The sequence below is a fragment of the Mycteria americana genome, chromosome 1 (assembly GCF_035582795.1).
Source record: "Mycteria americana isolate JAX WOST 10 ecotype Jacksonville Zoo and Gardens chromosome 1, USCA_MyAme_1.0, whole genome shotgun sequence".
Taxonomy (NCBI): domain Eukaryota; kingdom Metazoa; phylum Chordata; class Aves; order Ciconiiformes; family Ciconiidae; genus Mycteria; species Mycteria americana.
The window spans coordinates 216,033,530-216,047,341 of NC_134365.1; the positions used below are offsets into that span (position 1 = coordinate 216,033,530).

The following is a 13,812-nucleotide window of genomic DNA, read 5'->3' on the forward strand; positions in this document are numbered from 1 at the left end:
AATGACCGCAAGTAACGATGAGAGCAAATCATTGAGGCAATTGCCACATTCTCCATTTTGTCCTGTTCTCAAATTAGAACTCCCTGGAAGGCTGAGATAAGTCAGAAAATTTATTAGGCTCTGTATAATAACTGTCTGAAAAAAATGCCACCTGCATAAGATGATCCAATATGCTGCTATACCTAAAAAAAATAAGTTTTCTAAGCAAATCTCTTGCATGACTCCAGGAGCTCTGCTATTCATAGAGACAAAATTGAGTGTTAAGATACTAATATTTTAGCAGAGAATTGCTCAGTTTATTAGCTGTTGTAGTTGCCAACGGAAATGCATAAGCCACTTCAGATTTCTAGTTTTGTAGTTAACACTACTGTCCTTTGGGTTTAGGACAATTTCTGTGGAGAAGGATGTTTGAATCCTTTTCTGTGGAGCATCTATGCATGTGATGCTGGCTGATAAGTTCCCGTTTAGGAACATCATGCCAATTATGTATTTGTTGTCAGGAGAAATTGATGTCAGATAATAATTTCTGATTTTTTGTTTTGTTTTGAAGAATATTATAGAAATGCTTTGAAAGCAGTGAAAGAAGAAAATGACAGACTGGTTGAGAGGCAAATGAAGTTAAGTAAGGAACAGGCCCCTGAGGTATTCCTTCTGCCTTTTTTAAAAGTGCTAACTGCATCATAGTTAGGATTCATGTACTTTGCATTAATAATTATTTTAACTCGAATTAAGACTTGGAACTTTTCTAATAAATTGAGAGCAAAATAAACTGTAAATCTTCTTACTAAACATGGCATTGGTTATTGTTATAGACACATGTACTTTTTTTTTTTTTACATCAGACTAACGATGAGTAGATATGAGCGCATTTTACAAACAAGGTATGGGAAACGGGGGCACCATGCACTGGTATGACTTGTTCAAGAACATGTCACTTTTGCTGTGACCTTGATTTTGATGTTTGTGTAGACTTCAAAAACAATAACACACTAAGAGATTGTCTGCATGGAAATATACATCAATTTGAAAAAAAAATATGTTGGTTTGTACTTATGAAGTACATTTTTAAAATGCCAAAATAGTGGAGTGTACAGTAAAATGTAGGCTTATTGATATATAGATTTTTTTGTCATCTCTGCCAGCTCTGATTTGCAAACATGATTTATGAAGTATTTATGGTGATGACTTCTTACACTGACAAAATGCAAGGCATACTTCAGTACAAACCACTGGTTGGGCCCATTAGGTGTTTAAATTCCTTGACTTCACTGCTGGGATTTTCAGTAATGTGAGAACATAATCCAGAGGACTATGTTCATGGTGATCTACAGGGGCATCTTCCCTAGCAGTTGTTCCTTTCCTCTTACTGACATCAATAATTAAATTATAGCCTTGGCTCATTAGCATAGACCTCTACATGTTTAAGTCACTTGTCATAGATCAGTACTGCCTCATTTGTGATTTTGCTTGGGTTTTTTAATAGCTAAAGGTTTGATTTCCTGAAAACAGGAAGATTTGAGCAGTAGTGGGAACATAGCAGAACTTGTTAGGCAAAAAGAAAATGTCCTGTTTTAATATGGGAAATCATAAAATATTGGTAAATTGCTTGACACATAAACTGCACTAGGCAGAGTGATGGGGAAGAAACAGCTGGGTTTGTGGACTAAATCCCCTTGTAATCCCTCAGGGGATGCTGCAGTTTGTGGTGTGGCTGTTTCTTAATTATCTCCTGCTAAACAGCAGAAGGTTCTTCTTTATAGTGTGCAGCACTGTCAAAGTCCTGCTTTCAGATGACACGATCTTAAATTGTGTTTTCTCAGAGTGCTGTAAGATACTTAGACAAAAACAGTTGCAGAGAAATTGAAGAGAACGAATGGCTAAAACAAGAGGTAAGAAGATCACTTGCGTACAGTTTATCATGGTAGTTCAAGTTTGAAATAGCGTGGCCTACAGTCATAACTGTTTCCAGTGATAAGCATCTGAAGACTTTCCTAGGAAAAGGAGAGCAATTTTCCTGTAATTAATCTGTCATCCTCAGTAGCAAACAGCGTATGTGGTGAATAAAGGTAAAAGGTGAACATCTACTTTCACAAATGAAGGACTCCTTTTCCTGCCCAAGCAGTTATATGAAGGACTACAATGTTCCATACAATTAAGTGTTTATATCTATGGATATTGGGGTACTATATAGTGTAAAGGCTCAAGCATGTTAAGTATCTGAAGAGTGTAGTTTTGAATTGCATTAAAGTTCTAGTGCTGCTGTATTGAAAGAAAATGGATATGGATGTTGGGAACATTTTTGAAACAAGGGCTTGAGACAGCTTTAAATGGGAGATAATAAAGAAACCCTGGAGATTAGTGCACTGAGGAGAGGAAAATCAAAATCGTATGTAGTTGTAATTGATTACTTGATAGCTTGTATACTGTCCTTTAATGGCAATTTAGAGCTATATATTAGATAGTTGTAACTTTTCTTGTCAAGAAAAAACTTTTTTGTGAGCCAAATTTAGGTAACTGATTTTTTCATGGTGAAAGTTTGATTGTGTTTTTTCCAGTCAATACAGGGTCTTTGTTGTGATCAAATCTAAGGAAGAGACCGGAGGGAGGAAATACCCTTCCCCACCTTTACAACCTCACAGTTTAGAACTGAGCAAAATTTTTGGGAAATTAATAAATGAATGTACTATTTTTCAGTGCCACATCAACAAACCTGGCAGAGGTTTCTCCTTTTGCTTACTAGTTTAAGATACTTGCCAGTATGCAGGGATACAGCTTTCCTTCTTCCCCTTAATGAGCTCTGAGCCTACATCTTTAACTTTCCAAGGAGGGTGTCCAAACCACAGGTTCTGAGGCAATGAGGTAGGGGTCAATAGGAAAGAATTAATGTTTTAGTCTGTATAAACAGACAGGAGCTTGAATCTGTACATCCTATCACTGAATAAGTATGAATTCCCTTCCCATTTCCCTGTCTCACTGAACACTTACGAATTTTACACACATTAGCCAGTGTCAACAAGGGAGATTCACTTTGGAGGACTCTTATGTCCTGACAGGTCCTTGCCTCGGAGTTGAAGGATTTGGGTTTCTTTCCTCTCAACTGGAAGTTTCCTATGTTATGAATTATTTTCCAATGTTACTAGTTTCCTATGTTGTGAATTAGTGCTTTGAATTATTGTGGAAAACAAAACTATTATCGCTAACTTCTCCAGTCCTCTGAATTCACCCATTCATTTTCTCTGCTTTTCTTCTACAGATGAAATATTTTCTTTCAGGCTAATGTTTATATGTAACTGACAGACTCTTCCAGTATTTTCTTTTGGGGAGATAAACCAAAAATTTCAGTTTTGTCCCAGTTCAAAATTTATAATTTTTTCAGTTTGGCCACTGAACTGAAAAATGACTTACCAAAACAGCCCTAAACTAGTTACATCCAAATTTGAACAGCTTTGGAGATGTCAGTCACATTTTTCCATGGTTACTGTGTCACACCAAGATGGTGCAAAGCTGCATCACCTCATCGTGCCAAGCCACATCCTGTTACTGGTTAATGTCCTGTCATTTTCACTTTTTTTAATCCCTGGGAGAAATGGGAACTAGTTTTTAACTTCAAATTTGGATGATAATAGCTGGGTTAATTTGGCTTTGGTAAAAGCAGATGCATTCACTAGGTACTGCTTTTAAACATGTGCGTATGGCTAAGATCTCTGGGAAGGTATTTGTCCCATAGTACATTCCACTTCCCAGTGAAGGAGGTAAGAACTTGCTTGTACTTCAGGAAAAGTGAGAGGAATTGTGGGAACTGAATAACTGTTACTATAACTTCATGGCAATATGGGCGATTACCAGTCCAAAAGAAAGCAGAGCCTGGGGTTTAGCCGATGTCGTGGCTAACTTGGACTGAAAGCTTCACTAATTCTGGGTAAGAAGGCTTGGTGTATAGGCAGGAATTAGAAAAGCAACACTTGCTGAGCAAGAGCCTGAATTTAACTACAAAGAAGGTTTTACTCTCTCTAAGCTCTGATGTGAAAGCAAAAAAGAAAAATCCAGGGCTTCTGTCTACCAGACCTGTTTGGCTACATGAGAAGGTTCTGCTATCAGGGTTGCATAGCCCAAATGTGTGGCTGTGCCTGACAGGGTTGTGCCAGTAAAGGGTTCTAATAAAGGTGTGAAAGAACCAGAGAGGCCTTCCCTCTGCCTGAAAACGTGTCACTATGTTTCTCCACCAAATGTCCAGTCTTGCTGGTACAGCTGCGTTCTTTCTAGGTATGTGCTATTAAGATAGTTACTATGAAAGCTTTCCAAAATGGGTATAGTCTTTCTAAGATGATTTTTTTTTTTTTTTTTAATTGTCAAAAGGTTAAGATATACCAAAAGGAAGTAAGTGATTTGAAAGCCTCTATTCAGCTCCTGGAAGAAGAAAATATCAGTTTAGTGGCAAAACTGATTGACAGCAAACTTCAGAATCTGAGAGTGCCCAGGTAAAATGATGCCTTTACAGACTCAAAAGTGATTAATTTTTTTTGAAAGATAATGCCACCTTCTGCTGTAGAGCTGTTTGGGCTCTCCCACAGCAAAGCCAAGGTAGTTTCCCAGTTAAGGGGAGGCAGGATTTGACTGAGTATTTGTGGGACTTGTATCTTGGGACGATGACAGTGACATTGTAACCTCCTAAATACCAAAATTCAGGGAAGAAACTGCTTTCTTTAGTAATCTATTAAGACCTAGCAACACTCACTTTCTTTTAGTGGGGATACCATTGGGGCTTGGAAATAGTTTCTTTCTGTTGTAATTGTCTCAGACCCTGCTTCTCAGACCAAGTGCTGAGTAATAGATTTTTCCTTTACTGTTAGCAAAATGTTTAAGGATGTGAAGATTAATATGCAAATATATGGGGTTTTGCAATCTCAAGTGAAACAGATGACCTGGTACTGAGTAAGGAAGAGGCCTTGGGATAGGTCTGTCTGTAGAGGTGTCTGTAGTATTAGTTTCTTTTGTATTGAAATTATTTAACTTGTTCCCTAGAGAAAGATTAATTTAGCTGCAAAATGTCAACACGAACAGTATCAAAAGCACAAGGTAACAATGGGAATGATCCATCTTCATTTTCCAGTCCCAGCTCAGTGATTTTAGCCATATTGCATAAAAAAGTTCCAAGTCTTAAGAAGTAACCATTTTTCTCTCGTCTCCAAACTTTGGACTGCTTTTAAGTGAGAGCTGCCAGCTGTGGTTTGAATCTTGGACTGACTGGAGACTATAACATTTGTTTTCTTTTAGTCTCATGGACATAGTTGAACTTAGGAACTAAGAATAAAAAAGAGCAGCGTATTAGCAACTAAGCTACCTGGCTGCCTCCATTGCATTTTTAAACCATTGCGCTATTCTGCATTTGTGGTTAAGCAGCAAATGGCTTTCAGAAGGGGTGCCCTCCCCCCCACCCCAAAAGATTGCACAGGACAATTTAGAGAGAAAATTCAGACCTCTAATATGAGTTTCACTTTATTTTTTTTTTATTTCATAGGCATTTGTTTCTTACCCAGGCAGCTGGCTTTCAAGATGAATTTCCTAAGGATGAAATGAAAGAAGTGGCGTACAGAAAGTATGCAGGTAATGCACATGCCAGCAGCTTGTAAGAACTGATAAATCACTGAACATTTAAATACTTTTTATTTCTTAAGTTTTTTATCAAACTGCCTGTTTTACATGGTGAACACTTAATTTCCCACTTAATTGCAGCCACCACAGCAATGATAGACTGTAGTTTGTGTTAAGAAGACAAAACCATAATCTGCCTGTAATACAGTTTTAAAATTGAAATTGGTGTTTAGATTGTTGAATGTAATTACTGATAGAGCTAGCCTGGAATGTGATTAATAGGATTGGCCATCTTTTATGAAGATATGATTCATATCTTAATCAGTTCTTTACTGATCCATATACTTCATTATATCTTGTCCCTGAGAGGACACTCTTGAACTCTACACTGGTTTTCACTTGAAGTCTACATGCACTTTACAGTCATTCAGCTCATAGAGATACACCAGAGTTAAATTATAAATAAATCCCTAGCAAGAGCAGATGAAGCTGCATGGAGCTCAGCCTGAACTGAAAATCTTGGTAAGCAGTACTGAAGTTTGGGCTGAATCTCCATCTATTCTGGTAGATGTACCCAGGAAAAGGATATACCATTAGGCAAGAAGGACTTTATGAGTGTGCTTATCCATTCAGGGTGGTTTGTATGGATTCCTTAGTATCGTGTTTTATTTACTCACTTTGAGTGAGTAGAAGAAAGAGAGAAAAAAAAGGACAAAATTAAATCAAAGAGGTAAGTTCCAAAAACTGAAGCCATACGGTTACAAGTACATGAACAAGTCTGAAGTTCCAGCCATAGGTGGGCCTTTCTGGAACCATCAGGCACCAGCAAACATGTTGACTAAGACTTCTGAATTAGATATATGTTAACTTTGAACAGTTCAGCTCTATTACCTTTGCTAGACCTTTACAATAGTTACTGGGAGGAGTGGGTTTTGCTCCAATAAGTTGGGGTCAGGTCACTGTCTGAGGCAAACCTATAACTTGGTAGTCCATGTCCAGAGTGGTCTATCATCCTGAGAATTAGTCAACTGCAAATGTGAGCTATTCAGGGGAGTTATAAGTAGACTAGCTGTGTTTCAGGAACTTGTATATATGTACATATATACATACACACATGGATATAGAAAAAGTTTATATTTGGTTTTGCTGCCTTTCCTTTTTTTTTTTAACTGTTCAGGGATTTAAGGTGAACTGATAAAAGCTCCTTTTTTCCCCTGCCCCATCCCACAGACCCATTACTTCTAAATTCCAATCAATTTCAGTCCCTGATCTTGATCAGAAATTGTGAACAGAAATAAACATAGAAAAATCAGTGAGCAAAATCAACATTTGGCTTGGATTGCCAATTAAAAATCCTACCAAGCTGTTCTTTACATTGCACTGGCCAAGCCATATTAAAGATTGCAGGCAATGCTCATACCAGCTACTAATTCTGATCTTCATAAAGCTTAACAATTACATACACGTAATTGTTCTTCTCTTTAAAAAGCAAAGACAGATGGAGATGAAAGCCTCAGAAGTGCCACAGTCCCCTGTCAGAAAAAAAACGCCTTTCCAAAGATTCAATGTAAAACAGAGAATGAGAAGCCTCAGGACAGTGATGAGGAGCTGTGGGAAAAGTCATTCACTCCAATTCTTGATAGCTTGTTGTATGAAGATGAAAAAGATTTCCAGGTATGAGTTAAAGTAATCGGGTCTTTCACTGACACAAACATATTTCAGTATGGAGCATGAGCTACGGCCAGGAGCATTCTATTCCCAGTGGCGTTACAGCAGAAAAAACTCCAATGTCTTTTACCTAGCGTACAATTCAGATGCTTAATCAATAGGCATCTGGTGCTATTTGAGATGGTTAGGACACTCCCTGTCCTTCAGATGCTGGGCCAAAAGGTTCTGTGTCATACAGGCCAGCCTCACGTGGATGTTTTGGATACCTTAGGGCATTTCTGATAGCATGAGACACATGAATGGTGTCCTAACAATCAGCATATGTGAGTGTCAAATTCTCCCTAGAAAGAATTCTGAATGTCACCTAGTGACAGTTTTCTATGATATTGCACAGACTCGTTTGCTTGGATGCTGGTCCTTTAGAATTTGTTGCGTAGTAGCATTAAAGGATCAACAAGTAATTTATTCCTTCAACAGAAAGCCTGGATGAAGGTGTTCCTGGGTACAAAATACAGGGGTTGAGATAATAAAAAGGTACAGCTTATATGTAAATAGGCAGAGTTTGTGTGGCTCTTGGAAGAGGTGGTGGCATCTGCTTCAGGAGATACTTGATCCTAGGCTGCAAAAGGATGTTTTCTGGGTGCCTTTCATACTACACTCCTGAGTTACAAAAACTTGAATACATTTCTGAATAAACTAATTACTCTCAGAAAGTGTATTACTCTACATCATCAATTTCTACTGCAAATTAAAGAAGATGATATAGACACGGTGCAGACTGCAGGGGTTGCTGTGTAAAGATACTTCTGCATAATGTTTCTTTACTCTTGAATATTCTAGTCAAACTTACTCAATAATAGGTTTTAAAAACAAAACCAACCAAACAAAAAAAAAACCCCAAACCCTCAACAACAACTCTTTTTCTCGAAATTCGGTATTAGTTTGATTAATACTCTGCAACTTATGTTCAGATAAATCATCCTGTTGCCTTGATCAGAGGCTAACTTAAGGAGCGGCTCTGTCCTTAAGCGTCATTACAGAGAAAAGCTGAACATTTAACAAAATAAAATCCGTTCAGGTGTTTGTTTCCTTGCAATTGTTGCCTTGGGAGAAGAACACTAGCTTTATTTCTTTCTTCCTGCTGTTAGCACTGCAGAGCCCGCACCACTGAGGGGCATAGGTGCTGCTGACATTCTTGTACTTGCAAACAGTGGAGTTGCATTGGCAACTATTATGAAAGCATTTATTAAATAGGGGTGATTCAAGAGCTTGCACCGTAGGGTTTCCTTCTTCCCTCTCCCTGGCCTTGGCCGTATGGTCCTGCTCCTGCCCTTAGGGAATCCATAGCGCCCATTGGCCTTTTCTGTAGCTGATTCACTCACTAACCCAGCAGAAAAGTTTGCCTTTTTTTCTCCTCCTGAATTAGTTTTATGTTGGGTTAGTCAACCGAATTGACTCAGAGGTTTGGAGAAGCCAGCACAGACGTGGTGGAAACACATGGCTGGACTTGGACCTCTCTCTCTTTTGGCAGTAGTGAGCTGTTGGATTAGTTTAATTCTTCCCACAGAACTGAACTTGGGAGCAGAATTTGGTTTGCAGAGAAAGTCTTATTGGTGAAAACACAGGCTGCAGCCTCCTAAGATGAGCTGGCTTGTAAACCAAGCCCATTAACGCTGACATTACCAAACATAGCAACCCCAGGGCAGTGTCTTTACAGTTGCTTTTAAAAGGAAAGTTGCTAGTTTTTTTGAAGAACGGCTGCTTTTCTGTGTAATTGCAGAAGAATAATATTCTTTCTTCTTAAGGAATACTTAAAACTGGGTCCTCTGGAGACAAAGCTAATGTGCGTGGTTGGAAGAGCCATGCCTATTCATAAAGAACCGGAAGAAATGCCCGGCAGGAGCCACGTAGAAGATGGCATTATTGGTAAATCAGACGGGCACATCACAGCTCAGATGATTAAGGCCTTATCTAAAGAAAAGGTTGGTTAAAAATAGACAAGCTGCACTGATAACATAAAAATGTAACATTCTCAGTTCATTAAATATTTGCTCTCTTCTTCAAGGAGTGTGTGGCACTGGGCTTTGCGGAAACTGTTTTTGAGTGCCCAAATAATGATTTACACATATAAACTTAATGAGAGGTATGTCTGTGTGCAGATGGCTAATTGAAAGGTTGCTTTCCTTACCACTGTGAGAACTCTTGTGCACTTCTTGGGCTTCTCAATCCAAGTAGCTGCACATATATCCAATAAAGGATCCGAGTCAATATTTAGGTGTTGTGCTCCTCGCTTGCAGTCCGTCAAATGTGGCATTCCCTCTTGGTCAGACACGGAAGGGGTAAATGCAGGCTGCCATAAAATGTAGACCTGTTACAAAATACCTAATATCCTGCTAAAGCAGAATCTAATTTATCCAAGCATAACTCAACTATTGCTAGAAATGGAATGTTTGACTGCATTTTATGTCTCCATAAAACCCCTACCTAATTATATTGAAATAACCAAAAATTAATTGAAAAAATAAAAAAACCAGAGCATAAAAATAATCCATCTTAAATATATATATTTTTTTTAAGAATTGGCCAAATATGTTGTGTAACCCTGTATCTTTGGTTTGTGGCTAGTCTCTGTGAACATGTATCGTAGTGCATTGATTCAGCGGGGTTTTTTCCACTCCCATTGCACATCCTGGACACCCTAGCAGGAGCACACAATGCAGTTACTTCCCCACAGGCACGAGCAGGCTTCTGACCTACACATTTCCTATTTAGAAACTTGTGAAAGCATTGAATAATCTGATTTAAACCCTTGACTGCTTAATCAGCTGTTTGGAATAAAGCTTTCTAAAAAACTTGAACATTTTAAACAACCGGTATTATGGAGTGTCTCATCTTCTCCTGTACTTCAGTGCAGACATCTTTCATTTTCCAAGCGAGCTCAGACGTTGCAGCCCAGCAGGTGTCTCCTTGAGTTGCAGGTGAGTTGAACTGTTCTCTGGGCTCCACTGACTGCAGCTCCTCAGACAGCGGGCTCACAAGCAGACATATAAAGGTAGGAGCCTTAATCTCAGACTGAATCTCACTTGTGTTGCCACATAGTGCACAGTTAAGTGAGTTTGGACCTGTCCCTGCTGTAACCCAACTGAGCTACCGCAAAGACGGAGGTGACTCCTAGTGCTCGAGTGCTGAGAGAACGGGGATCCGTACTTGCGAGGTGGTAATGTTTTCGGCACAACAGAAGCCTCCCCTTGGCTACGCTGGCTTGCTTTGAGTGAAGTGCAAGCCCCAAGAAATGGCTTACTTGAAAGAGAGATCAGTTCTGCTCAGTGATTAGTTTAGCTTTTCGTTTAGTCGCAGAATTAGAATACGCTTATGCTGAACAGTGTTTCAGTTAAAAGAAAGGCCTCTCCTTCTTCCCACCGCTCCCCAAGGGCATTTACATTTCCTAGCGATGTAAATGTAGGGCCCATCTCTAGGCTTCTCTTTGCTTATGCCCATAATGCATAGCACCATATGTAGGACATATGGCAGGACAACATAACCTTGTACCTTGGAAAAAAGAAACTTCGCCTCTTGAAGTCACTGTTTAGCCTTTTTCCATAAATGCCTGCGTGGGTGAGAAGGAGTTAAAAAGAAATCTGAACCATGCTAATTAGGGTACAAGCTGCGGGCAGCCTGCACAAGCCAGAAGCAACAGCCTGTAGCAAAACATATTTAGTCAAGTGTCCCAAATCCCCTTGATTTCTATAGGATTAGTGTTAAGGCCAGTGCGAGGCTTTTATATGGAGAAAGCTAGGGTCTTCAGCAAATGAGGCATCTGGATTTGATAATTTTGTTACTGGCAAAATCTCTCAGAAATGAGCAACATGTTGTAAAACAGAGGGCTGATCAGTCCACTTTCTGGCAGCACGGCTAATGCTTCCAACTCCTGCTTCAACAACGGGAGTCAGGGTTCACTGCTCCAGTTAGGACAAAACTTACAGGAGTCACCCTTAAATTGCCAGCATTATGAAATACCTTTTCTTTACTGTGTTTCTGATGCGCAAGACAACTATAGGCCACTAGTTAGGCTACAAGATGCAGAACAGCGTCCACGTGTCCCCACAGCTATAATCCAAGCAAGGCCTCGGTTGAGCTGGAGTTATGTACTTAACTGGCACACAACTCTAAGAAGCTTGCAGTTTCAACAGGAATAAAAAAAACCTCACAAGTGTTCCCTGGAAATTCAAAGTTAAAGAAATATGAGCGTCACCCAAGTTGCATGTTAAGTGTGTGGTAATAAAAGCCATTTTAACACAACTGAAGTCCATGTGCTGGAACTGAGAAACATCAATCCACCAAATGCCTACAAAGCACAAGGGAGCAGGGCGGGGCGTCCTGCTAGCCTGGATCCGCTCCCGTGCTTACAGGCGCTGCTTACCTCAGCGCACTGCTGGTTTGAACCCTCTCCGAGCAGTCTCCCTGTAGAGTCAAGCAACTGTGTTATATCGCTTTGGGGCCTGGCTGTGCAAGTATGATCCCTCCCCAGCCTGAGCTGCGGGGAATGTAGGTTACTTAACTTTTGCTCTGGTTTTTGAGAGGTTTGCAGCCTCCGATGCAGCTAGGTTATATAACAAGGCAATCTTTCCACAGGTTCAGACCTGCGTGTTTTGGGAAATGAGGGTAGGAGACTCGTTCTGCAGTGTTTGTTCTTGTTTGGCTGCTTTCTGAGAGAGAAGTCATTAGATGCTCCGCTTCTGTGGGCTAAAAGGAGTTTGCCAGAACAAGGTCAAGGCAGAAGCTAATGGACTGGAAGGTTACGCTGTAGTGACAAGCAAGGAACAGAGAATCTAATGGTGTTAGCGTCTCAAAGCCACTTATGTTTTGCAGCTGGATGTTCCTCTGAGAAAGACTTTCCCTTGGATTTTGAGTCCACTGTAGAAGTAAGGATGTTCCTCTGTAACACTAGACTTCAGAGCTCATGTTCTGCAGACTACCACAAACACGGTGTTGTTTTAGGACATGACATGGTAACAACATGCCAACAACTGTTCCCATATGTGGCTCATAGAGCATCTCCACTGAGCCATGGAAAACTGGGATTTGATATGGTGCTGGATCTTTGCCTCACTTTTACTGATTACAGTGCAGCAAGAGGCTAAAATTGTATAAAATATGCTTTTTTAGAAAAACAATACTTGGGCAATTGCTGTAGCTGGCATGGGGAAGTTCAGCAGTTACCACTGTGAACAAAGCGGAGATCTATGCTATGAAAATAAACCCGGACCTCAGCTCTCTTCGTATTCCGCAGCTGCCGGATATCCAGAGCTTGCATCCAACACATTTTCAGCAGCATTATCAGCTCACACAACAGAACTTTTAAGGAAGTTGGCTGTTTGTTCCAAGGCTTTTTGATCTTTGCCTCAGGAAATTTCATCAGCAGAGAAGCAAGAAAAAAGAAATGTGTTTTACTCAACTCATAGACTGATTTGTTATCTTGGGCAAGTCATCTCCCACAAGTGAAACGGACAGAGTATTTACTCAGCCTTCAGACACAAAAGGCTGCCAAGTGGGTGGCAGCAATGTTATACCTTCAGGGGAACCTGCTCAGGGTTCTCTCTTCCTCATTCTCCTGATCTAGCCAGGACATAGTGTCCTGATCAGCCACGTCCCTTCATTCTCCAGTTTGAACATGGAAAACATCACTAACTCACACATTTTTCTTGTTGGGCAAATTCAGCAAAAGATGTCAAGACTTTCTGCTCTCTGCCCTGCAGCGCGAGAGAGCTGCAAAGGTCAAGTCAAAAGATTGCCAGCAGGCCAAGGAGAAAGCTCTTCTTTAGTTTACGTATGCTCCCATGAACATTGGTTTTTCTTCTGTATTCAGCACCTTTCTCCACAACCCCTCACGTTATCTTGTCAATCTTCTGCTCTCCTCAGCATTTCCTCTCTCTCCCTGTGTTTTTGGCACCCAATTCTCATTTTTCTACCACAATCTTTCAATTACGTCACAGCCTTCAAGTTGCAATTCATTTATGTTGCTACAAAATTTATACCAGGCTCTGCAAACAGGCACTTTGCACCTAACAAAAGATGCAGGGTTCCACCCTGTCCCCCCTTCTTGCTGAAGGGCTGTTTGGCAGCTGGGAGAGTCTGTGACTTATGCCAGTAGCTGGATGAACGGACCATCTGATGTCACGTAAAAACAGTTTTTAAACATCTCCTGAGGTACTGTCAGTGTCAATTTATTGCATAGAACAGTTCAGGGTAGTTTGTGACTTTGAAACAAAGAACAGAAGCAGCAGAAGAATTTAGATTTGTCTTCAGAAGAAGATTCTACATTTGGGCTTTTAGAAAACACATGAAGTTACTAGCTGTTCAGGTTCTTGTTCTGGCAGGAGTAATCGTCTCAAGAGGTAAATCCAGTTGTTTTAATTATATCATTCTCTGATTTTAAAAAAATTAAAAATATTGTGACAATTCTGACACACTAGTTTCCTTCACAAAGCTCTGAAAGGAACCGCAGCCCTCTAACAAAGCACTATACCCTCCACTGCTTGCTAGGCACAGGCA

General features: G+C 40.1%; 1 protein-coding gene across 1 annotated transcript in view; it reads left to right on the forward strand.

The window, feature by feature from the left end:
- CCDC83 (coiled-coil domain containing 83) overlaps positions 1-12,656 on the forward strand; it is a 35,038-nt gene extending 22,382 nt beyond the window's left edge. The window contains exons 9-16 of the mRNA XM_075492029.1: positions 551-642; positions 1,821-1,889; positions 4,357-4,478; positions 5,519-5,604; positions 7,082-7,266; positions 9,066-9,242; positions 10,170-10,238; positions 11,893-12,656. Of these exons, the coding sequence (XP_075348144.1) occupies positions 551-642; positions 1,821-1,889; positions 4,357-4,478; positions 5,519-5,604; positions 7,082-7,266; positions 9,066-9,242; positions 10,170-10,238; positions 11,893-11,970 (878 nt within the window). The 3' untranslated portion in view covers positions 11,971-12,656. The remainder of the gene's footprint in view (positions 1-550; positions 643-1,820; positions 1,890-4,356; positions 4,479-5,518; positions 5,605-7,081; positions 7,267-9,065; positions 9,243-10,169; positions 10,239-11,892) is intronic.
- Positions 12,657-13,812: the final 1,156 nt, after the last annotated feature.